This window comes from Perca fluviatilis, chromosome 5 (genome assembly GCF_010015445.1).
Source record: "Perca fluviatilis chromosome 5, GENO_Pfluv_1.0, whole genome shotgun sequence".
NCBI lineage: Eukaryota > Metazoa > Chordata > Actinopteri > Perciformes > Percidae > Perca > Perca fluviatilis.
The window spans coordinates 43,726,146-43,752,568 of record NC_053116.1 but is presented as its reverse complement, the minus strand read 5'-3'; the positions used below and the strand labels follow the sequence as shown (position 1 = coordinate 43,752,568).

The window sequence follows — 26,423 nt, the reverse complement described above, 5'->3', positions numbered from 1 at the left end:
CAGTGCTGAAAAGAAACCTTGGGTTGTTCTTGTTTTCTTCTATTAGTGATGAGTAATAGTCTGATCTGGCCTTTCTTAGGGCCTTCCTATAGGTTTTGAGACTTTCTTGCCAGTCCAAACGAGATTCTTCCACCTTGGTGGAACGCGCACTTACATTCGGGGTTTGTCCGAGATTTGTTTTAATTTGCGAAGTTTGGGAGTTATACCAAGGTGCTAGTTTCCTTTGCTTCATCATCTTCTTTTTCAGGGGGCGAGCCGGAGTCTAAGGTCGTCCGTAGGCATGTCGTAACACCGTCTACAAATGCATCAATTTGAGAGGGACTGAGGTTAACATACAGGTCCTCTGTTATGTTAAGGCATGACATAGAGTCGAATGCTGTTGGAATATCTTCTTTAAATTTAGCTATAGCACTGTCAGATAAGCATCTGGTGTAAGAGCTTTTATCTAATTTAATATAATCAGGTAGTAAGAATTCGAAAGTGATTAAAGAATGATCTGATAATACCGAATTCTGCGAAAATATTATTAAATCCTCAATTTCAATACCATATGCCAGCACAAGGTCGAGGGTGTGGTTAAAACAGTGCGTCGCCTTGTGCACACTCTGACTGAAACCGATTGAATCCAGTAATGAGTTGAAAGCAGTACTAAGGCTGTCATTGTCAACGTCCACATGGATATTGAAATCACCTACAAGAAGTACTTGGTCTGATTTAAGGACTAAACATGATAAAAACTCTGAGAATTCAGATAAAAATTCAGAATACGGACCTGGAGCCCTGTAAATAACAACGAATATAATTGGCTGTAATGTTTTCCATTTTGGATGTTGAAGATTAAGAACAAGACTTTCAAATGAGTTATAATGTAATTTAGGTTTAGGAGTAATTAGCAGGCTTGCATCAAAGATGGCTGCAACTCCCCCTCCTCGGCCTGAGCCTCTAGGAATTTGAGTATTAATATGGCTGGGAGGAGTGGCTTCATTTAGACTAACATAGTCTTCATGGCCCAGCCAGGTTTCAGTAAGACAAAATAAATAAATTTTATTATCTGATATCAACTCGTTTACCAATACTGCTTTAGAAGACAGAGATCTAATATTTAATAGTCCACATCTAATTTTCCTATTTTGTTCTATTGCAGTCGTTTTAATTCCAACTAGGTTGTTAAGTATAGCGCATCTTTTGTTTACCTTTGATTTAACCGATCTGAGCCGGGGGACAGACACCGTGCTTATTAGACTATGAGTGGGCGACTGCTCCAACGGAAGCACAGAGGAGCGTGTTGCACTGCACCTCTGATTACTAATATCAAACTTGGGGTTTATGTCTGATAAATTCGTTCAGATTTTTTGATATGAGAGCGGCACCGTCCCAGGTGAGATGAATGCCGTCTCTCTCAATCAGACCAGGCTTTCCCCAGAACGCCCTCCAGTTCTTCACATAGCCCACATCATTAGCTGGGCACCACCCCGACAACCAGCGGTGGAAGGATGACGTACGGCTGTACATTTCATCATTGGTCAGGTTTGGCAGGGGTCCAGAGAAAACTACTGAGTCCGACATTGTCTTTGCGTATGCACAAAGTGACTCAACATTCATTTTAGTGATCTCCGATTTACGACCATTACCACCTACGTGAAGTATGATCTTACTGTATTTACGGTTCTTTTTTGCCAGCAGCTTTAGATGGGTTTCTATATCGCCCGCTCCAGCCCCGGGGACACATATGACCGTAGGTAGGCCTACTGTAGCCGCCGGGGCCGCTGGCTTCACATATCGCAGTATAGAGCTCCCAATAACCAGAACTGGCTTCTCAGCGGGTGTATCGCTGAGTAGGGAGAAACTGTTAGAGAAGCGAAGACGCTCCGGTTTAGAGCGACCGTCATCATGTGCACTCCCTGGTCTAGATCTAACGCTACGCTTCCCTTGGACAGTCACCCACTCGCCCGGCTGCTCGGGGTCTGCCGGGGGACAGCTAGCAGAAGCTACAGAAGCTACAGTATGGTGGTCCGCATTAACTACATGGTGCTGGCTAGCTACGGAAGCATACGATTCTGATTCCATGGTGCGGAGCCGTGACTCAAATTCACTAAGCCTTGCCTCCAAAACAGCGAATATACTACATTTATTACATGTATCGTTATCACTAAAGGAGGCAGAGGAATAGCTAAACATTTGACACACAGAGCAAGAAAGAGCAGGAGAGGGAGAGGAATTAGCCATTGCTAATGGCTAAGCTAAAGTAGCTAACAGTGTTTTAACAATTGTAAATTCAGCGAGTCAGTCACTGTAAGTGAGGCTAAGTATAAGTGCTTGAGTAAAACAATTGTAATTCAAATGCAATCCAGGCAAATAGCCGCTAATTTAAACAGTGAAGCAGAGTTCAGTAAGTTTTTGCCGGAGCAGCAAACTAGCGTTTGTAACACGGGAACACCGGAAGTAACACAATACGCTCACCTTACACGTCGGCACGTCCGTCTGCAATCCTTCGTAAGAATAAGTGTCCAGTGTTCAGAGGTTGTTATTCTGTCTCCAGCCAGCAGAGAATAAAAGACAACATAACACACATCCATATTCCAATAAGTCAAATTATTAAAGCCTCTTTGGGGATAAACAAAATGTTTCTGCTCTACCTGGACCACGTTCAGCCCGGACAAAACGTAGCAGCAGGTTTTTTTAAACTGAAACGGGGGGTGTAGAACAACCTGCTGTGAACACTCTGCCTTTTTAAAAAAAACGCTGGAGAGAGTGACATAAGTTCAACTACAATCTGGCACTGGGAAGTGGGACTGGTGAGTATTTATGAATGGGGAAGCTGAAAACAAACAGGTGAAACACATTAGGGGCGGGGACAGTAATCAAACAGGCGGGAAAGCAAACAACGGGAGGAAGACAAGTGCCCTGGGATAAGAGCGACTAATGATGTCAAAATAAAACAGGAAGTGCAAATGAACAAAACAACACACAATAAAAGCAGGAATATGACAGTACCCCCCCCCCCTCTAGGGACGAACACCGGACGGCCCAGGAACCTCAGGATGGAGCCGATAGAAATCTTGTATGAGACTGGGATTCAGGATGTTACTGGCCGAGACCCAGGACCTCTCCTCCGGACCGTATCCCTCCCAGTCCACCAGGAACTGACGTCCACAACCCCGTTTCCGAACTGCCAAGAGACGCTGGACAGTATACACGGGACCCCCGTCAATGAGGCGAGGAGGTGGAGGAGGAGGCAAGGCCGGCACCAAAATGCTCTCCTTGACGGGCTTGACCTTGCTCACGTGGAACGTGGGGTGAACCCTCATGGACCTGGGAAGCTTCAACGTAACAGCCACAGGATTAATAACTTTGGACACCGGGAAAGGACCCACAGAACGAGGAGCCAACTTACGGCACTCAGTGCGCAGTGGCAAGTCCTTGGTAGCCAGCCACACCCTCTGACCCACACGATAACGAGGAGCAGCGGACCTCCGCCAGTCGGCCTGCCTCTTGTACACCTCCCTACTCCTCATGAGAATCTGACGAGCCCTCGTCCACGTTCTCCGACAACGTCGGACCAAAGCCACAGCAGAAGGGACCCCGACCTCCCTCTCCAGTGCAGGAAACAAGGGGGGTTGATAACCATAGGCACATTCAAATGGTCACATACCAGTGGAAGAGCAGGGCAGGGTGTTATGTGCGTATTCCACCCACAGCAGATGCTTGGACCATGTGGCTGGGTTACGGGAGACCAAACAGCGAAGACCCGTCTCCATCTCCTGGTTGAGTCTCTCTGTCTGTCCATTGGATCGAGGATGATATCCAGACGACAAGCTGACGGAGGCGTAAGAATGGCAGTGTTACCGTCAGAACGGGGTAGGCCAGTGACGAAATCCAGGGAGATGTCCAACCATGGTCGCTTGGGGACTGGCAGAGGCTGAAGAAGACCCATAGATGCTTGGTGAGAAGTCTTGTTCTGAGCACAGACTGGACAGGCCGCGACATAATCCATAACCTCAGTCTTCATGGTTGGCCATCAGAAGCGCTGCCTAACCACGAACATGGTCCTCTTGGATCCAGGGTGACAGGTAAGCAGAGATGTATGGGCCCAATGAATGACCTGGGAACGAAGCTCAGGAGGGACAAACAAACGGTTTGGAGGACACCCCTCAGGAACAGTTAACCCCTCCAATGCCTCTTTAACCCTTGCCTCCACCTCCCAAGTAACAGCCCCCATAACACAGGTGTCAGGCAAAATGTTAGTAGGAGCCAAGGGCGATGGGTCAGGGTCAAACAGGCGAGACAGAGCATCAGGTTTGACATTTTTCGAGCCAGGAAGATATAACAGAGTAAAGTTAAATCTGGTAAAAAATAAAGCCCACCTCGCCTGACGTGCGTTCAGTCTCTCAGCCGAGCGTAGGTACTCCAGGTTCATGTGGTCAGTCCATACCAAAAAAGGCAGCTCCGCCCCCTCCAACCAGTGGCGCCACTCCTCCAGGGCCACTTTAACAGCCAACAGCTCCCTGTTTCCCACGTCGTAATTCCTCTCAGGCCCGGACAGCTTGCGGGAAAGAAATGCACAGGGGTGGAGCCTCCCATCCTCCGAGGAACGTTGGGACAGAACGGCACCAACACCCACGTCCAAGGCGTCCACCTCCACCACGAACTGGCGATGTGGATCCGGCAGAACGAGCACAGGAGCAGTGGAGAAACTTTTCTTCAGGCGAGCAAACGACAGTTCAGCATACGGTGACCACTGGAAAGGCACGTTGACAGACGTGAGATCATGGAGAGGGGCAGCAACAGAGCTAAAGTTCCTGATAAACTTCCGGTAAAAGTTAGCAAAACCAAGAAACCGCTGTACCTGCTTGCGGTTGGTAGGAGTGGGCCACTCAGACACCGCCTTCACCTTCTCCAAGTCCATGCGGAACTCACTCCCCCTCGGACACCACAAAACCAAGGAAGGAAACCGTGGTAACGTGAAATTCACACTTTTCAGCCTTAACATAAAGCAGATTGTCCAACAACCGCTGCAGCACCCGCTGCACATGCTGAATGTGCGTCTGCAGGTCAGGGGAGAAGATGAGGATGTCATCCAAATAGACGAACACAAAAATGTTCAACATATCTCTTAGAACGTCGTTCACCAACGCCTGGAACACCACAGGGGCGTTGGTGAGGCCAAAAGGCATCACCAAATACTCATAGTGACCGGTAGGAGTATTGAATGCCGTCTTCCACCCGTCACCACTTCGGATCCTGACTAAGTGGTAGGCGTTGCGGAGATCGAGCTTAGTGAAGATCTTGGCCCCCTGCAGGAGTTCGAAGGCAGTGGCAATCAGGGGCAGGGGGTAGCGGTTCTTAACAGTAACGTCATTGAGCCCTCTGTAATCAATACAGGGTCGCAGGGATTTGTCCTTCTTGCCCACGAAGAAAAATCCAGCCCCAGCCGGAGAAGAAGAAGGACGGATGAGTCCCGCCTTCAGCGACGCCTCGACATACTCCGTCATGGACGCCATTTCAGGTGGAGACAGAGAAAACAACCTGCCCCGGGAGGAGAGGCACCAGGCAGAAGGTCAATGGCGCAGTCATAAGGTCTGGGGGAGGCAGTGACGTGGCCTTGGTCTTGTTGAATACTTCCTTAAAGTCCAAATAGCATTCAGGAACGCCGGTGAGATCGGGAAAATCCGATGTAGGTTCCTCCTGACAACCGTTGGAGGAAACAGTCACATCGCCACCCACCTCCAAGCGAGTGACAAAACAAGTCTGTTTGCAGTCTTCTCCCCATTTCACAATCCTGCCCGAGAGCCAGTCAATGTGTGGATTGTGAGTAGAGAACCATGGAAACCCGAGAACCACTGGGTGTGCAGGTGAGTCAAACAGGTGGAATGCTAAAGTCTCTGTGTGACCATCCAAAAATGACACGGTCACTGGAGATGTACGGTGAGTGATACTCCATAGTAACTGTCCGTCCAGAGCCGCTGCCTCCAACGGTTTGGAAAGCTGGACGGAGTCCAAAAGAAGTTCTCTGGCGAGATTGGTGTCCATTAGGCTGGTGTCAGCACCAGAATCCATCAACACCACCTGCGTGAGAGACACAGAACCATTAATCAAAGTGACCTCAACCTTGGGACAAGAGGGACAACTAGGAATGCGTGTACTGCTCACCAGCGCCCTCTGGATTACTGATGAGCCCCGTCTTTTACTGGGTAGAATGCGATGCGATGACCCAGCTGGGCGCAGTAGAGACAGCGTCCCTCTCTCATGCAACGTTGACGCTCCTCAGGAGAAAGGCGAGCCCTACCCAACTGCATGGGCTCCTCAGCTGGCAGCATCCCGGAATACGGCGTCGGAGGTCAGGAAGGCTCCGGTGTGGCAGAAGGAGAGTCGTGAAGAGCTCTGGAGCACAAGAGTTCCAGCTGCTCTCAGCAGCCAGGGTGCGAAACTCGATGGCGTAGTCCGAAACTCTCCGTCTGGCTTGCTGCAATCCCACCAAAGCACGGGCAGCCTCCCTACCTGGAGTAATATGCTGAAAGCCTGGGTAAAACCTGTGTAGGAGTCGCAAACGGCAGACCTCTGGCTCCATTCCGCTGCTGCCCAAGACTCGGCTCTTCCAGACAGATAGGAAATGATAAACGCCACCTTGGCTCTATCAGAGGGGTAAGCGGCAGCCTGCAGCTCAAAGTGGAGTTCACACTGTGTAAGGAATGCCCTGCAGTCTCCGGAATCCCCAGAAAACCTCTCTGGATGAGCGAGGTGCGGAAACGGCGAAGAAGAGGCTCTAGGCTCAGTCAAATCCCCTCCTAGAGTCTGTGAAGCAGCGGTGGCCGCGGCTCCTCTCTCAGTCCCAGAGCCTACTGATAGCTCTGGTAGAAAGGCGCTGGAACTGTGTGACAAGCTGAGCAAGCTGATCACTCACTCCTGACGATTAGCCATCACCTTCAGCTCGTTCCGAAGAATAGCGAGTTGTTCTTCCTGCTGATGCAGACGGTGAGCTTGAGTGCGCAGAGCTGACCGAACCGCCTCAGGGTCAGCTGAGTCCATTCTGGCCAGATTGTACTGACAAGGTATAATGGCGGACTCAAATGCACGACTCAGACAGGTATCATAAATAACAGTCTTTATTGTTCCAAGAACAAAATGCAGGCAGAGGTACAAAAACGGCAGGCAAAAAATCGTAGTCGAGAACCGAAGCAAAAGGTCTAGAAACACGGGAAAACAAACACTGGGGAAAAATGCTGGAGAGAGTGACATAAGTTCAACTACAATCTGGCACTGGGAAGTGGGACTGGTGAGTATTTATGAATGGGGAAGCTGAAAACAAACAGGTGAAACACATTAGGGGCGGGGACAGTAATCAAACAGGCGGGAAAGCAAACAACGGGAGGAAGACAAGTGACCTGGGATAAGAGCAACTAATGATGTCAAAATAGGAAACAGGAAGTGCAAATGAACAAAACAACACACAATAAAAGCAGGAACATGACACTGTGAGGTAAATAGAGCTTCGTCACGGCTGGCAGCCCACGGCACTCCATACCCGCGCAAAGTCACCGTTTTGTGGGTTAATGGACTACCAAACGCCGCTGCCTGGACAGAGCTCCAGGGCCTGCAGCTCCCCTCTTCCTGCTAAATGCCCAGTGTCTGTGAATGAGAGTGCGGTCAGCGAGCTTGTTATGCCAGCAACCTCTTACCACATGTTCCAGTTAATCTTATAATGTGTGTAATTATAATGTGTTGAGTTATTTAAACAAACGATTGGTGAAATAAACGCCTCTTGTCCGCGAGTCTCATTGATAGAGCCTCCGGCTGGATGGAACTCTATCAATGAGAGCTAGCTAGCCTCCTCTTAGAATTCCTCTGAAATTCACAAAAATTTATAAAATTGAAATCGGACTAGTGTTAGCTAAGCTTTGTAAGACCTTGGGGAACCTGTAATATTCATGCCGTGATGAAATTCAAACTGTAAATATACTATAGTTATGCCGAAAGTGTAGCTAGCTAGCCGCAATCGTTTCCCATTGTATTGAATGGGACACATAGCTGCTAGCTGCTCCTCAACAAGACCCCTCGCGTTAATAAAAATGCCTTAAATTGCAATCCGACATCGGACAAGTGTTAGCGAAGCATTATAAGACATTGGGGAACCTTCAATATACATGCCGTGACGAAATTCAAACAGTAAATATACTATAGTTATGCCGAAAGTGTAGCTAGCTAGCTAGACGCAATCGTTTCCCATTGTATTGAATGGGACACATAGCTGCTAGCTGCTCCTCAACAAGACCCCTCGCGTTCATAAAAATGCCTTAAATTGCAATCCAAAATCGGACAAGTGTTAGCTAAGCTTTGTAAGACCTTGGGGAACCTGTAATATACATGCCGTGACGAAATTCAAACCGTAAATATAGTATAGTTATGCCGGCAGCCGGCCGCGGAACCCCAGTAGTGCAGTATCCACAAAGGGTGACTTTGCCCTGGGTATGGAGCCCAGCAGGCTGCCGCTTTCTCGTCAGACTGTGTGGAGCTCCTAAAGTCCGACAGGTCTTACCAAATTTGCAATTAGCCAAATTCGTACAACGGCCCATATTTGAGCTTTATATAGTTGATTTCTCGTATAAAAAAGTCTCAGAAGTGAATTTGGTAATGAAACATTGCAGTGTCTGGAATATGAGATTCTATCGCGTCTCTAATGTGTGTGTATTGGGGTTTCGCTCAACCAATCAGCGCACGTCTCTAATGTGTGTGTATGGCGATTCGCTCAACCAAGCAGCGTGCAGCTCATCTAAATATTCATGAGCATACCATATTTGGAAGAAAAGCTCTTGTTACAAATAGGGCCAAAACACAGGGATGCATAAGGGCCAATAAAATATCAACCAGGCCATTTTCAGCCCAACTAATGTTACATACCCCATTAGGAGACCATAAGGAACAGTGTGAAATACCCTATATAATCATTCTATCACCCCTTTAAACTGTAGTTGTGTAGTGTGTGTGTGTGTGTGTGTGTCTGTGTGTGTCTGTGTGGGTCTGTGTGTGTGTGTTTGTGTGAGTATGTGTGTGTGTGTGTGTGTGTGTGTGTGTGTGTGTGTGTATGTGTGTGTGTTTAAACTGTAGTTGTGTTCAGTAACAGACGGAACTGTCTGAGGTGCTGAAATATACTTATTTCTAAGTAAATACAGAATTAATAATTTGGAAACATAATCATCAATAAATAATCTCTCTCCATCTCCTGTTGGATCTTCAGACCCAAACACAATCTGCAGAATTCAGACTGTTTTTTGTTTTTGGTGTATTTCCTGTTTTGTTATGAGAGAGAGAATAACTAAACCATCCTGTCTGCTTCACACTCCATTTTGGATCATAACGTCAAACAAAATCAACAAAAACGTTGAAAAAAACTGACAGAAATCTAAGAAAAATTATTGGGACTAAAAAACAATAAAACCTTGAAGAAAGCAAAAAGATGTTTAAAAAATCTACATAATGTGATGAGAGGGAGCAATGTCAGGGATGGATGGAGAAACTAATAACTAAACCATCCTGGACACTCGGGTTAGTTTCCTTTGAACAGATTGATGAATCCGACTCTGTGTGAAAGGAGCTTAAAATCTGCAACAAGGAATCCCTTTCATCTGATGTTGAGACTTTATAAACACTCGATGTTGTAGAGAAGAAGACTTTAAACTGTGAATGTAAAGAGGCTGCTGCTGTCAGCTTCCTGAATAAATGTTATAGAATAACAGACTTTACAAACATTTATGTGGAAACTGAGTTTGGTTTGAAGGCGTCTAGCGTGTCGAGTCTCGAAGCGTCTCAGGAAGTCAAAGCTCAAACTCAATCATGTTTATGGATCAGCTGCAGACACAGAAAACACACTTTTATATTCTTTTATCTCCGTTACACTAACAGCCAAAGTTATGCAAATGAATCTGATTTAAAGCTAATACATAGGGTGTGATGTGAAAAGAACCAGGAGGCTACGTTGTACGTACACTCAGATTAGCAGTGCATTGTGGGTATTTCATAGTGGATTATAGAGAGAAGGATATCAACCGGCGGAGAATTCAAACTCCACTAAAAAATGGTGAACACACTATGTAGGGAACTATTTCTGTTAAAGGGAATGGTTTCTAACACAATTACTGGTTCTTGTACAATGTTGTTTCTCTGTCGCATCTTTTCCTCTCTTCCTCTTTAATCTCTTCATCTCCCTCCATTCTTTACATTCTGTCCATAAGTCTCTTTTCTTCTCTGTCTCCTAGAAAAAACAAAAGAAAAAAAAAACAAATATATATATATATATACTCTCTATCTCTCCCCTCCCCCTCCGCCCCCCCCCCTCTCTTGACTCTCAGATTTGCCTCAATGGGATGCTGTTGCCGCGGTAACCGTTAGGGAAACTGTATTTATGCTCTCTCACAGTGGAGCTGGCAGTAATGACCACACACACACACACACACACACACACACACACACACACACACACACACACACACACACACACACACACACACACACACACACACACACACACACACACACACACACACACACACACACACACACACACACACACACACACCAGCTGCCTTTACTGTGAGAGAGATGAAAAAGAGACATTAGTTAAACAGCTCTGAGGGTTTTCAGCCATTTAGACTCCAAACTAAAAACTTAACTGATATATAATGAACTACTGATACTATAGCAGAGCTAGTTTCTTAGTGTTCAGTCAGGATGTTAGCTTAGTTTAGCTTAGCATAGCATGAAGACTGTAAGCAGGGGAACAGCTGGCCTGGCTCTGTGAGAGACAGCAGTGGATGGTATGTTCATCAGATGATCAGAGGAAGATCAGACTCAGTATCACACTCCTCCTCTCTCACACTCCCATCTTCCCTCTCTGCTGTTTTACATTTTCATCCTCTCCCACTTCTCCATTTATCCATTTCTTCCCAGTTTCTTCTGATATCATCCTCTCTCTCTCTCTCTCTCTCTCTCTCTCTCTCTCTCTGTCTCTCTCTCTCTCTCGGGTCTGATTAAAGTATCTCTGCTTCCCCCTCAGCATGCTGGGATGAAAAATTGATCCCTCATCCCAACAGATACTGTGTGTGTGTTTGTGTGTGTGTGTGTGTCTGTGTGAGTGTGTGTGTCTGTCTCTGTGTGTGTGAGTGTGTGTGTGTGTGTCTCTCACTGTGTGTGAGTGTGTGTGTGTGTGCGCACATTAGGATACGTGTGGATGCCTGAAAGAGATAAATGCCAGAGGAAAGTGTGTCAATGTGGAACTATATCTGTTTCTGTGTGTGTGTGTGTGTGTGTGTGTCTCTCTCTCTCTGTGTGTGTGAGTGTGTGTGTGTGTGTGTGTGTGCATTAGGATACGTGTGGATGCCTAAAAGAGATAAATGCCAGCAGAAAGTGTGTCGATGTGGAACTATTTCTGTTTTTGTGTGTCTGTGTGTGTGTGTGTGTGTCTGTGTGTGTATCTGCGTGTGTGTGTGTGTGTGTGTGTCTGTCTGTGTGTGTGTGGGTGTTTGTGTGTGTGTGTTGATGGCGTCAGTAAATATTTAATGAGGGGGGGAGGAGAAACATGTTGACTCCCCCGGAGGAGGACAAGGTCTTAATGGAGATAAATTGCGATCAACGATCTGTTTAAAGCTGCGGCGCGTCATCAACACTTTGATTTAAATCAGTTCTGCCGGTCCAAACAAATACTAATATCTTCCAACGGGTTGATTTGTTCCAGCTGATGAGTTAAACACGGACACTGATGGATGCAAATTAATTTCTATCATCTATGAGTTATGTTGTGGCCGGGTTAGCTCAGTTGGTAGAGCAGGCGCACATATGTAGAGGTTTGCTCCTTGACGCAGCAGCCGTGGGTTTAACTCCGGTGTCATGGGCTATGTTCCATTCAGCTTAAACACTCCCAAGAAACTCCAGGACACGGCTGATACATTTCCATGAAGTTTACTGGGAATTTTGTGAAACTGCAATACAGTACAATGAGATGTCTATATTATTAATTAAACCCAAATACACATCAACAGTGTAAATAGTACCGCCTAGCTAACATAGCAGTGTAGCCTATATGATAAACACAATCAAGCTAGTAAAAACAACCAGCAGTAATAAACATAAAGCTAACTTAGCCTAGCACAAACAAATTAGCTTCTTAGCCGTCTCAATAATCTTACTAAATTAAAATAAGCAGTAACCTAATGTTACACAATGAGAAATACTTACAGACGTTGCCTTAGCAAAAAGGGAGAAGGAAAAGCGACTCAGAAACTGACAGCTGGTAGAGCTCACACATTCTTGTAGCTGATTACCACATGGCAATTTTACTTCCTGTTTCCCAACATGCACTGGTACTACGTTGCTATGGTTACAAAGCTAAACAAACCATACTGAACTGCTGAAACAAAGTAGTACACATTTTCAAGTGGCATGACACTCCCCGCTTGGGGTCTTTAAAAGAGCCCACATTAACTCAACAGAATCAGTCTTTGGAGAGAAGCAGGACCACTTCTGTAATGGGCCGAGAAAAAGTCTTCCTGGTTCCATCCTTGACGACTTCCACTTGAACCTTCCCGGACCAATCCATCTTCTCCTGGAAAGGTTTTGCGATGATACCCTTAGGCCATTGATTTCTCTTTGCCTGATTGTCTTTCAGGAGAACTATGTCTCCTTCTTGGAGGTTCCGGCCTTTTTCCTTGCCACTTGTGCCGAAGCTGCAATGTTTTGAGGTATTCATGTTTCCATCTGTTCCAAAACATGTCTGCTAGGCTCTGAAATCCGCTTCCACCTCCTCTCTGACGAGATGCGCTTCCTCAAAGCTTCCCGGACGGAGGAGGAGGTGCAGAGCCTGTCTTAAGAGTCAAGAGCATTGCTGGGGTGAGGATGAGAGGCGATTCGGATCCGATGACACTGGGATGAGCCGTTTCGCATTCATGATTGCAGCTACCTCGGCCATGAGTGTGGTCAGAACCTCGTGTGTCAGGTGAGACCTCCTCTCCTCAAGCAGCATGCAGTCCAAAATACGGCGGGCAATGCCAATTGCTTCCTAGCGCGCCACCCATATGAGACGCGTGGGCGGGATTGAATACCCAGGTGCAGCTCTGTGTGTCCAGGTACTCCTCCACACTGTTGAAGCCTGGATTGGTCTTGTCCATCTCTAGTTCACGAGGCGCCGATGAAGTTAGTTCCGCAGTCAGAGCGGATCTGCTTTGCAGGGCCCCTGACTGCAAAGAACCTCCGCGGCGTTGATAAAGCTGCTGGTGCTCATTGCTTCAATAACCTCGATGTGAACTGCCCTTGAGCACATGCATGAGAACATCACAGCCCATTGTTTAGAGTTGGAGACTCCTCCTCGTGCGGCGTGAGACGATGTCCCATGGTCCAAAGACGTCGACACCTCGGGGTGAAGGGAGGTGCTACTTGTGCCGTTCTGCTGGCAGAGCTGCCATCCGCTGATGTTCGGTCTTTCCTCTCCGTCTTCTACAAGTAATACATCTGTGAAGCAGACTGCTAATGCAGCGTTTAGCTCCCACCAGCCAGAACCCTGCCGCTCGAATGGCACCTTCAGTAAGATGTCTTCCTTGGTGTTTCACTGCTTTACATAGTGAGACACAAGCAGAGTTGCAAGATGATGCCGGCCAGGAATGATGATGGGGTGAGTCTCGTTCATGCTCAGATCTGACTGTCCAATCCGACCTCCCACTCTAAGAAGTTGATCTTGGTCCATGGTGGGGTGCAATTTCCACAGGCTGCTTGAAGATGGGATGTTGGATCCTGAGTTGATACACTTAAGTTCCTCTGTATAGCACTCATTCTGGACACTCTTCACGATACACACTTTGGCCCTCAGCAACTCTTCCTCTGTAGAGCGACAGATGTGCCACCCTGACATTCATCCTGAGTGGAGTGGGCAAAGGAACGAGCCACGTGGATGAGGGCGCTATGGCTGTGAGGAGAGTGCTGAACTTGGAGAAACGTTCGGGGGTTGTGGGTGTACCACATCCCTGGTAACATGTGTGAGACTTGTCACCACCTGGGGACGCACTTCAGAGTCAGTGTCAGGGTCAATAAGGTTATAAGTCTCTTGAAGCTCAGGTGAATGCGAAGATGCATCATGTAGAAAGGCTGCCTTTGAGCCAAGTTGTGCTGCTAAGCAAGGCTGGTGCCACAGTTCTTGACCCAATGTCAGCTGGGTTGAGAGGGCGTTGGAACGGTACTTCCACTGGCCGGAACAAGGTGATTGATGGATACGTTGGATCCTGTTGTGTACAGACATAGAATCTCCTTGACTGGTTCTGGATGTATCCCAATACAACCTTGCTATCTGTGTAGTATGTGATGTTGTCGAATGTTGTGTCCATCTCTGTGACTACCATCTCGGCGATCTCGCGGCGAGTACGGGGCGCACAGAGCTCAAGTCTCGGGATAGTTCACGCCAGGCTGAGGGGCCAAATGCTTTGCCTCCGAAGACAAAGCCAATCTCAGTCTGTTCTTGGTGGTTTGTCACCTTGATGTAGGCTACGGCTGCTATTGCCTTGACTGATGCGTCTGCAAAGACACAGAGTTCTCTTCTTAGCGCGCCTGCGGTGGAGAAGGATGTATAAGGGCGTGGTATCTGGAGCCCCTCTAGATCATGCAGTGACTGTTTCCATCTAGTCCACTCAAGCTCCATGTCTTTGGGAAGAGGTGAGTCCCAGTCCTCTGCTTGCGTGGTGAGTTCCCTGAGTATCAGTCTTCCATGAACCGTGATGGGTGTGAGGAACCCTAGAGGATCGTAGAGGCTGTTCACGGTTGAGAGTACCCCTCTGCGAGTGAATGGCTTCTGGTCATCTTTGATTTCAAACATGAAGGTGTCCGTGCGCATGTTCCAGAACAATCCAAGGCTACGTTGGATGGGCAGATCATCAACAAAGAGATCTAGGCTGTTGACGTCCTTGGTGCGATCTTCGGATGGAAATGCTTCGATGACTGCCGGTCGATTTGAAGCGATTTTGTGCAGCCTGAGGTTAGAAGCTGCAAGCATCTTCTGTGCCCGTCCGAGGACGCTGATGGCCTCTTCCTCGAGAGCTGGAAGGACTTTAAGGGCGTCGTCAACGTAGAACTCGCGAGTCGATTGAATGGTCTTGCATCACTGCCATAGTCGGCTTCTGCTTCCCTTAGCTGCCCGTGCCGCAAACCATACGCTGCAACGGCAGGCGAGGGACTGTTCCCAAAAAGGTGAACGCGCATTCTGTAGTCCACGATGTTGGAGGTATAACGTTTTTGTTCCTGTACCACAGGAAGCGGAGAAAATCACGGTGATCCTCCTTAACGACAAAGCAGTGGAACATGTGCTCGATGTCGGCGGTGATTGCCACCTGTTCCTTCCTGAACCTCATGAGAACACCTAGCAGGCTGTTATTAAGGTCAGGGCCAGTGAGCAAGACATCATTGAGCGACAATCCTTCACATGACGCTGCTGTCAAAGACTACACGGATCTTATCTGGCTTCCTAGGATGATACACGCCAAACAGAGGCAGGTACCAACACTCTTGTCCAGGCTGCACTGGTGGGGCAACTTCTGCATGTGCCTTCTTGAGCATCTTCTCCATAAACTCTAGGAAATCAGCTTTCATCTGTGGTCGTTTTTTTTCCAATGAGCCCGTAGTGAGACAAGACGGTCAAAAGCCTGTTTCCTGTTGTTAGGCAGCCGCTGTCTCGCGACGAGGGGTAGAGGTGCAACCCAACTTTTGGAGCTGTACTGGTAGCACTCAGCTTCCATTATCTTCAGAAACTCTAGATCCTCCATGGATGGAGCGACTCTGTGGTCGCCGGAGTACAAGCAAAGACAGTCTGCCCCAAGCAGTCTACGCTGAGCATCATTGAGTCACGGTTGGAGGTTGGTGCTGGATGATGTTGATGTTTAGGCACCTGACCAAACAACTCTTTCACTCTGATCTGGTTGTCGCTGGCTGAATGATGATTTGCACGACCATTCTCTAAGATGGCTGTTTTGTAACTCCCTACCTCAAGTGGTCTGTGAGCACCTCCAAGGCACACATCAACCCGACACGACCCATCCCAGGTCAAGCGCTTTGAGCAAACGGTGCATCTCCTGGGCCACTTATCTGCTCTCGGACCTTGTGCGCCCGTAAGATGTCTCTGCCCAGTAAGAGGAGTATTTTGGCGTCCGGATCCAGAGGCGGAATCTTGTCGCGCGTATGCGTTCGGGGGGCATAATGGTAGGCTGCTTCTGGCGTAGGAATCTCGGCGCGAACGTTAGGGATTTGGTTGCACTCGAGGAGTGTAGGCAGGGGAATGCTTACTTTCTTGTCCACTGGCTCCACAGTGTAACCGCTGGCTCTCCTCCCCGCTGTCTCTGAACGACCTGCACAGGTCTTGAGGGTATATGAGTAAGAACCTCCGGAGATCTTAAAACCTCGAAGAACTCCGACCGTGCCGGGAGTGATTGCTCTGCTCGTCCAGTATGGGGCCATTCTCTTGGAATTCTCCCTGCATCCGTTTGGGAACACACTGACGCAGGCGCATCTTAGCACATGCTCTGGCACTCAGTCCTTCACCACATACTTGTGTGCATCGTCGACTTGACCTCCTGGATGTCTGCTCTGTCCTCCTGCCCGCCATCCTCTGAAGTGGAAGGGGACGACTTAGAATTCCAGGTAGGTGGGCAGGGGTGAAGCGCTGTCACATGAGCAGTGCTCTACACTCTGTACATTTTATCTCAGCGGTGCAGTTCTTTTTCCGAGATGTCTCAGAGGAGCAACAGCGAAAGCAGATGTAATGCTCTTTCAGAAGCTTTTTGCGATCATTTATGCTCTTCTCACGGAAGCCTCTGCATTTCCTCAGAGGGTGGGGATTCTTATGCAGAGGACAATGTTTATTTGGGTCGATTCGTTCCGTACCTTCTCTACACTCTGCCTTAGCAGTCCCTGAGACCTGCGTCTTGTGAACATATACGGATGTCTTTGTAGGCCTCTCCCACTTACTCTTTCTTTCTGCTGGGGCTTGCATGAAGAGGTTAAAGCTTGGGTCAGTGCGAGCTCTTGCCTCCGTGGCAATGAAGTTTACCAACACGGAGAAAGGTGGGAAGCTAACAAAATGTTTCTGTTTGTAGCTTGTACCAAAGTAAAGCCACTTTTCTTGTAAGTTGTATGGGAGTTTCTCAATGATAGGCTTAATTCCTCTGGAGGTATCCAAGTACGACAAGCCTGCAAGGTATCCATCTTCCTTGGCGGCTTGTAGCTCTGACAACAGGTCGGCTAGATCCCTGAGTCTCTGTGGATCCTTTGTTGTGACCTTGGAAAGTTTTCTAGTTTGTTGAACAGAGCCTGTTCGACGGCCTCTGGCGAGCCATATATTTCATCCAGGCGCCCCCATGCCATGTGCAGTCCGGTTGCTGGGTCCTTAATGTTGACTGTTTTTATTCTTCTTACTTGTTCTGCTGACTCTTTTCCCAGATACTTGGTGAGGAGGTCGAGTTCTCCTGCAGCAGACAAGTCTAGATCAGCGATAGCGATAGTTCATTGGCTGGTCATCATATGCAGTGAGGCCTGAAGTCACCAGGCGGCTGCGAGCAAGGTATTTGATGAGGTCTCCAGTGGACGTAGAATGGTCGTAGCTAGCTCCATAAGGTGTCCTGTGAGCAGGCGGGTGCGCAGGAGATGAGGAATCCAGTTTGAGGTTCTGTTGCGGACGATTCCCACCAAGCTGAGGAGCTGAAGAGGAGTTGGGAGGCTGATTGAAGCTTTGTTGTGGCGGTGCCTCACTAGTCTGGGGGGCCTGAGGAACTTGGTGTGGCTTAATGTCGGCAGAAGCAGCAGCTTGGGTTTGACTTGCATTGAGTGGGTGTTGTGTTGAAGGGATAACATTGATTGGTTGAGGGTGTGGAGGATGAAGAGATGGCGACGCATAGTTACTCCCTCTTCTGACAGTTAGACCCTTGCTGCATAGGCTGGCTTGTGCCGACACATAAGCGGCGACCCGCTGGTCTGTGACCGATTGTGGGACCGGGCTGTTAAGCTCACTCGCGCGCCACAAAGCCCATATCTTGTAAACCAGCCACAAGAGCATTTGCCTCTGCTATGGCAGCATCCTTTTCTTTTCATCATTTAATGCATCAAGATTAGCTTGAACTCGTGCCTGCTCCACTTTAAGTTCAATTTCCTTTTGGGCATGTGCCGCTCTAGCTTGGCGCTGCTTCAGCTTTTGCCTTTGCCATGGTGACGGCCATGCTAATCTTCGAGCTGGACGATGTACCAGATGAGCGACTGCTTCTCGGAGCGCACAGTCTGAGACTGCTTATCTTCATTTCCTTCTTTACTGTCGCATGTTGACATTGTGACTCACTGCGTTTTCAATATCAGGAGAAGGAAGCTAGTGAGTAGCTGACATGAAGCTGTAGCATTAGCCGCTTATCTCTTGGTATTGAGTTGCTCCGTAGGATGGCATTCCTTGTGTCCCTCGTTAGCTGTGTTGCCGTCTTTTCACTGTCATGGGCTATGTTCCATTCAGCTTAAACACTCCCAAGAAACTCCAGGACACGGCTGATACATTTCCATGAAGTTCACTGGGAATTTTGTGAAACTGCAATACAGTACAATGAGATGTCTATATTATTAATTAAACCCAAATACACATCAACAGTGTAAATAGTACCGCCTAGCTAACATAGCAGTGTAGCCTATATGATAAACACAATCAAGCTAGTAAAAACAACCAGCAGTAATAAACATAAAGCTAACTTAGCCTAGCACAAACAAATTAGCTTCTTAGCCGTCTCAATAATCTTACTAAATTAAAATAAGCAGTAACCTAATGTTACACAATGAGAAATACTTACAGACGTTGCCTTAGCAAAAAGGGAGAAGGAAAAGCGACTCAGAAACTGACAGCTGGTAGAGCTCACACATTCTTGTAGCTGATTACCACATGGCAATTTTACTTCCTGTTTCCCAACATGCACTGGTACTACGTTGCTATGGTTACAAAGCTAAACAAACCATACTGAACTGCTGAAACAAAGTAGTACACATTTTCAAGTGGCATGACATCCGGCCTGCGGTCCTTTGCTGCATGTCATTCCCCCTCTCTCTCCCTTTCATGTCTTCATCTGTCCTGTCAAAAATAAAGGTCGGAAATGCCCAACAAATTATCTTAAAAGAAAAAGAAAATCGATGAGTTTTGTTTCTGTAAAATTAAGAGCGAGGAGGACTGAGCCTAACCTGAACATGACCAATATTATTGTAGTTGCTTATTTGTTGTTTGTTTTCTGAATGGTGTTCAGTTTATTTTGTCTCCCGTTGGCTCTTTTTTAAATTTTTCTGGAAATATTTCCATTTTGTAGCATCTTTAGTCTGACTCGATAATTTTGTATCAGTTTGTCTTGTTTTAACAGAGAGGAGTTCAAGTCTTATGTCTCTAAGAATATTAAAGGAACACTGGAAGTTTCCATTGCTAGATGAACAGAATCAACAACATGATACAGCACTGTGTCATCCGCATACAGATGGGCAGTTTACCAAAAATGAGATTATATTAATGATACTGTGAAGAAGTAAATTTTGAAGTGTCCGCAGCTCAAGGCCAGATAAGCCGCACGGACTCCACCGCTCGCTGCGACCGCTCTATGATCCTCGTTACTCGCTTTAGGTGCAAGTTTTAAGAGTTATAAAAGAGTTACGCAGCAGTCAAGGGAATCAGATTAGAAAAAGAGCTTTAATGTGCACGAAAGTAAATCAACACACAAGAAAGCCCGAGCAAGTACCGGTAAGCTTGCTAAAGATTCCTTTGTCTTACTCCACTTTTTATCGTAAAAAAGAGAGATCCTCCCCCTGCCAAATGCTCCAATGACCACCTTCAGAATATGCGTGTAAAGCTTCAATTGGCTACTTTCGAAGCTTAAGACCACCTCTTCTGGGGATTTTCCACTGTATGAAGTCATTTTGCTGATCTTGCAGTTTTGAATGAACTTTTCTCCGGGTAGACTATCCGCAACTAGCGCGACTGCTTCAATGGTATATCATCGTGGCTAGTAGCGACTGTATCGCAGCCGCAGCAGGTGTTCTGTGGTACTGAGGGTGGTATGTGGAGGGAGAAGATCTTTCCTTATTTTCAAGGCAGAATACATGTCATCTCTTATGGAGTATCATACGAATTGTACATTATATATTTTATACCAGATTTTATCACATTTTGCCACAACAACTGGACCAAAGATTTATCCCTGTGGAACACCTTCTTTTACTGATAAAAACTCAGAATTGTAGCTTATTAATTTAACAGATTGTTGTCTCTCTGTTAGGTAGTTGTTCAACCAATTACACACATTTATATCAAAACCAATGTTCTGCAACCTCTGCAATAGCAGGCAATGGTCACAGCGCTGTTTTTACCTAAAGCTGATACAATGTCACAACCAAGGTACGTTATAATGAATGAGACTGAACACAACAGGCTCCTGGTTGAGAAGTCTCTCAGCTTCTTTCCAACAGAAGACAACAGTCAGCTCTTTATTCATTTCACACTTCACTTAGCTGGGATTTCTGTCGGGCTAATGTGGCAGAGCATTACACACATGCACACGCACATTAACATGCACACACACACACACACACACACACACATGCACATTAACATGCACACACACACACACACATACACACACAGACACACACAGACACACATTAACACACACACACGCACACACACACACACACACACACACACACACATTAACACACACACACACACACACACACACACACACACACACACACCCGGATAGGGAACGCCGTAATTAACTTGATTGTTTCTCAGTCGATGGCTAAATCCTCTCAGACAAAGACACCGGTGTTGTGAATATTAAAATCATCCATTAATCCATCTCCAAGCCCGTTCATTATCTGCACACAGATGCACTTTATTTCATCCACAGCAGCCTCGAACAAAGAGAGAAACATCAAGGACATCATTCAGTCACACACCGACATAAAGAACGTTGTTACTCAATAATCCGACACACGCATAAACCGACACTGTGAAACGCTTTACACTGAAAAGATTAGATTGTGTTATTGTGTTTAACTTTAGTCACGGCCACAGAGGCTCCATTGGATAAGCTGTTTTCTGAGGAAAAGGCAGCCAGATCTTTTTAAATGGCTGACACATCAACAGTGTGTTTCCCAGGATGGTGAAGGAATGTCCCACCTTCCTCTGCCTCTGATTGATTTACCCAAATCCTAGTCTGGATCGATGGCAGTTCATTTATGGGATAATCGCTGGATGTCCCTCACAGCAGGCTACATGCTAAAAATATCAAGATATAAATGAACACCCCCTAGTGGCTGCAGGAAATACGTCCTCATATCTAAACCAGAGAAGGTAACGGTGGCGGTTTTAAACATGTGGTTAACGTTGTGAAACAGTCCCAGTTTGGTTAGGTTGATAAGAAGATGGAGGTTTGGATTCTAATCAGACATTACTTCACTTCCTGAAGGTTACCACGGTGACGCAGAACGTGACGTAGCTCTGTTTGTTCTCTAAAGTTAAAAACAACTCTGTGTTTCCTTTTCTTTTCAAACCATCGACCGATATCCTGGCCTGGACAATAATAACAATAATTATAAGAAAACAAAAAAAGATCACCGTACACTAGCGTTTGATACTCTACAAAAACGTCTTGGCACAAACAAACCAGATGTCTCCTATCATCTCTCTTTTTGTCTCCTAACATCTGTCTCTCATTAGCAGAAAGGACGGAGTGACTCCCTGCGGCCGATGGACAGACATGGAAACATAAAGGTAAGACTCCATGACTCCATCCCATAATTCATCTTTAATAAGCTTCCTCTCCCATAAAGCTGATGCTAGAGAAAGAATATTTCCTCCAGAGTGTCACAGCTTTTTCTCATTTATGTGACAAAGGTTTAATACGTGTGAAAGTCTTTTAAAGTATGACAGGTAGCTGGATGCTCTCGGTGGTTTCCTCTTCACTAAAATAATTCATATCACCATGACGAGTTTTAATGTCTGCTGTGAGAGAGGAATGTTGCATCCTCAGTAATAAAACTCAAAGGATCACTCACACAAAAGCTTGGGTGTCTTGAAAGGCGTAAACAAATAAAATAAATTATTATTTTTGTTAACATCCCTCTCCTTTTATATCCATTTTCCAAGGACTATTGCTGCTTCCAGATTTTAGCGCCGCCCAGGACACTTGAGATTGCTTTTAGGAAATACGGAGCATCTCTTTCTCCTTGTCAGACTAAAGAAGCGGCAGGCAGTCGAGTCTTTTACTGACTTGTGAACCCTGAGTTTAGTCACAGTCATTTGATATTTTATTTCCCCATGAATCCTGGTTATTAACGAGAGAAACTGTGAATCTTCAGGTCCGAGGACGGAGACCCTCTCAGCTCCCGCTGGACAGACCACAAATCTCCCAGCAGCCTTTGCAGCAGCTGGGGTCGTCCCGCAGGAGTCACAGGAGGAAAGGTACAACATGTCTTACTGACATGTTTTATATTTCACCGAATTCTAAATGTCATCAGTGTCAGAGAGCCAATCAGCACGCAGCATGCTTCTACCAAGATCTAATGATGTCTGTGATTGGCTGTCTAATGTTACACGACGTAGAGACATGCAGGAGAAACTCTACGTCACACAGAGACATTCACGTAGTCTGAGCTGGAACATAAACACAAAGATCTGTGCCATAATGTCCAGGAAGCGGTATGGAAGTGGCGGTGCGATACCCAGCCCTAGTCAGAGCCTTTACTTCCTCTTTCTTTTCTTTCTCATTGTCAATCAAATTATCTGAAGCGCTGAAAACATTCATGTGAATAAAGTCGGTGAAAGTGCGTTTCCATCCAACAGCTTTAAAGCCAATAAAAACTTGTTGCTGTGATGATGCGGATGCACGTGTCTACAATCGCTGTTATATTTCACTTGTTAATTTAAAAAGCCTGTCGTCTCCTCGTTGCTCCAGTCTTATCTGTTAATGTTGAAACCCACTGTGTCTGCAAAGAAAGACGAAATGATCTAAAAACTTCTGCGAGTTGCTAAAATGACCGCAAATGCAATTCATTAATAATTCAGCAAATAACGTTTCCATCAGAGTTTAACGCATAAACTCGTCAGACTGAAAACCTGTGGATGGAAACATGGTGAAGCTGCTGTCAGACGGGATCCTCTCTTTCCATTTCATCCTCTAATATCTCTCTTCATTACTCCTGATCCAAACCTCGCTTCATCCTCTTCCTTGTCTTTCCCACGGTGTTGCCGCCTCACATCTCATCTAATGGTCTCATCCTCTTCCTCTTCACGTTTTCTCATCTTTTATCTTTTCCCCTCTTATATCTCCTGACATTTCCTCTCCTCTTTCCCTCTCATCTTCTATAATATCAAAAAAACTGTGTGATCACTTAACTTCTACCATCTTTTCTGATGTAACTGCAGCATTTTATCAGCAGTTAATCTGTTTCAATATCAGTCATATGACATCTGTATCCTCTTTCATTTATTCAAGCAAACACACAGCATGCAATAAAAAAGATTGCTGTTTGCTTCATGGCTTCCTTCTGCTTTGATTTTCTGATTTTCTTTCTGTTCTGTCTCACTAAAGGCGCTGCATGTCGGTCCTAAATGTGAGTTTTAGGCATGTATTGTATGTTTTATAAAAACTACTCTTCTGATCTCAGAGTCTCTAAGTCTCAACTCTCATAGTGTCAAGTCTTAAGCCCAGTTCAGCCCAAAAATTTGCTACAAGATGAATGTAAACTTGAAACTTCTTGCAAAAAGACGGTCTGCTGCCAGTTGACACCAATGCGATGAGACGGTGTATCATCTCCATAGCAACGCCTCTTTGTACTTCCGTTCTAACATCCGACTTTTAGGCTTTTTGTAGCTGGATATATCATTTGTTTTGTCAAAATATGAACGTGGATAACAGTGATATTTAGATGCAGATGCATTTCTAGTGATCATTCGGCGAAAATGTTTTATCTCTTTGATTCACTGCTATTTTCTGACACCGCTGGGCGCTCTCTCTCTTCAGTCACTCTCTAGGTCACTTGACCGTATAACATTACTTACTAAAACTCTGCCATGTCGACCAGCAGTTTGTAAGATAAAAATGAAATAGATTATGGATCATTTTTTTTCGGTAGTTTATAGCTGACTTCTCTATTGGCTGTTGAAACAGGAGACGTCTCTTACGTTCTAAAACCAGCCTCTGGAGAGTCGACCAGCTGAGTCTTAGCGAAACCATCAGCTGGCTTGAGTTGAGCTGAGACGGGCCGGTTCAGACCGCTGAAACTTTTGTCTGTGACGTTCTAAAACGGTTTCGTGTTGTCGCGATTCTTTGGTCTGAATTGGGCTTCAGAGTCTTGAGTCTCAGAGTCTTGAGTCAAGTCAGAGAAACTTCTGAGGATCTAATCCAGATCTCACATTTAAATTGACGTGTTTACCAGCCGATTATTGATTCAGAGACACATTGACGTCCCTTTCATTTAAGTTTTGTGATGGATGAAGTCAGATGTTTGAGGTTTTTCTCACCGATGTGTGTATATATATATATATATAATATATTATTATTTCTGTGTGTTGTCCCCCCCCGTCCTCTCAGGAACGTTAGCGTGCAGCACTATTGCTAATGGAAACGGCTCTGTCTGCTCTGTTGCCATGGTAGCGATCCCTGACTGCGTCGACAATGCCACGCAGACGGACATCAGCTTCCAGAACACTAGAGGTCATCACTATGGCGACAGGGGAGGCTCTCCCCCCGCTCTCCCTTCCCCTCCCCCTGGAGAGATGGACGCCATCAACCAGTTGTATGTCCAACATGTCAGATAATAAAACAATCTCACGTCTGGAAGATCTATACTATGATGTCTGTTACATGTTGTGTATATTTTCTGGAGGGATTTACCCCTAAAGCACTTAAAGGGATATTTCACCGTTAGAAAGATTCATATATCTTTAAATTGCGTCACTTATGTAGTAGAAATGTGATTTTTTTTTAGAAATTGGTGGCTTCTAGGCCGAGAAAAGCCAGAAAATGTGTTTTTTGGCTCATGTGGATGAAAGACACCAAATCCCAGAATGCACTTGCTTCGCTGCTTTAGAGTCTACTCCCAAGCCACGCCTACCATTTACAGACAGACAGACAGTGAGATGATCAACTCAACTCGTGTGTTTTGTTGTCATTTCACGTCAACCATATACACAAAACAATGTTTCACCGTGGCTCAAGTGGTGTTACACATTTAAAATATATAAAAACGACATTATATTAAAAAACAACATACGAAACATGTCACTCATTTAGTGCACACACATTATAGGCTCCGTAAAGTTCAACGCATTCTAGCATTAGTGCTTGGTGGGCTGTAAACACAGAGTATAAAAACTGCCGTAAATTTGCGTGGAATGTAGAATGGTCAGCATTTAACAGTCACAAACTCCACCAGCAGTTACCAGTTAGTTGGATACAAGCACCAGTCCATGTTAACACAGCCCACCTCCACTAGCTAGTCTTACCCGGCGCCAGAGCAGCAGGCCTGGTAGCTGGATAGTCCGGTACACTGTTGTTCAGCCATGTTTCCACAACAACAAAAACACAGCAGTCTCTGAACTCACGTTGGGAGTTTCATTGAAGTTGGATGTAGTCAAGTTTGTTGTCTAATGAGCGGTAGTTTAAATGCACATAATGTTGTAAAAGTTTTCTGCTGTAAAGAACATGGACAGTATGGAAAAGACGGAACTTGTTTACATACCTGTTTAGCGATAATTCAACATGGCTGACGCTCATTTTGGTTCGGAAAGCTTTGTGTAAAGACGACAGTCCAACCCTCTATGGGCGGGTTGAAAACACGGGAAGTAGCTCCTACTACTGGCTGTAGTCCATTGCCTCTGGGCAAAAAATCTTCCGATGATGCAAAACGACAATTTTTGCGTCATCGGAAGATTTTTTCAGACCCACAACACAGAGATCTGCGGTCTCAGGGGGACATGAGGGAGGGAGGCACGGCCATTCAAAAATACTATCGGGTTTCTACTGATACAAAGCTTAATGCTAAATCTGTGAAGTATCCCTTTCAGTCCTCCACAAACCGATGGAAAACACTAATGGATATTATGGGATTGATTGTTGTGTGTTCCAGCTGTGTGTTTGAGTTCAACGACCCCGACGATTACTTTGATGTCTCCAACCACGAGGTGGACCGACAGGACGCCCTGCAGTACGAGGTGAGGAACCCAAAATAAGTCAACAAGAAAACACACATTTCTGCTTTTACTGCAAAACCATCCACAGCTTTCTTAATGTTCCTAAAACAAAACCATCCACAACTTTCTTAATGTTCCTAAAACAAAAATATCCACAGCTTTCTTAATGTTCCTAAAACAAAACCATCCACAGCTTTCATAA

The 26,423-nt window shown here is 46.0% G+C and overlaps 1 protein-coding gene across 3 annotated transcripts in view; it reads left to right on the top strand.

The window, feature by feature from the left end:
• Window positions 1–26,423, top strand: part of LOC120559649 (PDZ domain-containing protein 4-like) — a 72,359-nt gene that overhangs the window by 7,930 nt on the left and 38,006 nt on the right. For all 3 annotated transcript variants that reach the window (XM_039801537.1, XM_039801538.1, XM_039801536.1), the window contains exons 2-5: window positions 21,746–21,799; window positions 22,387–22,489; window positions 24,621–24,825; window positions 26,158–26,242. In XM_039801537.1, the coding sequence (XP_039657471.1) occupies window positions 21,746–21,799; window positions 22,387–22,489; window positions 24,621–24,825; window positions 26,158–26,242 (447 nt within the window). The remainder of the gene's footprint in view (window positions 1–21,745; window positions 21,800–22,386; window positions 22,490–24,620; window positions 24,826–26,157; window positions 26,243–26,423) is intronic.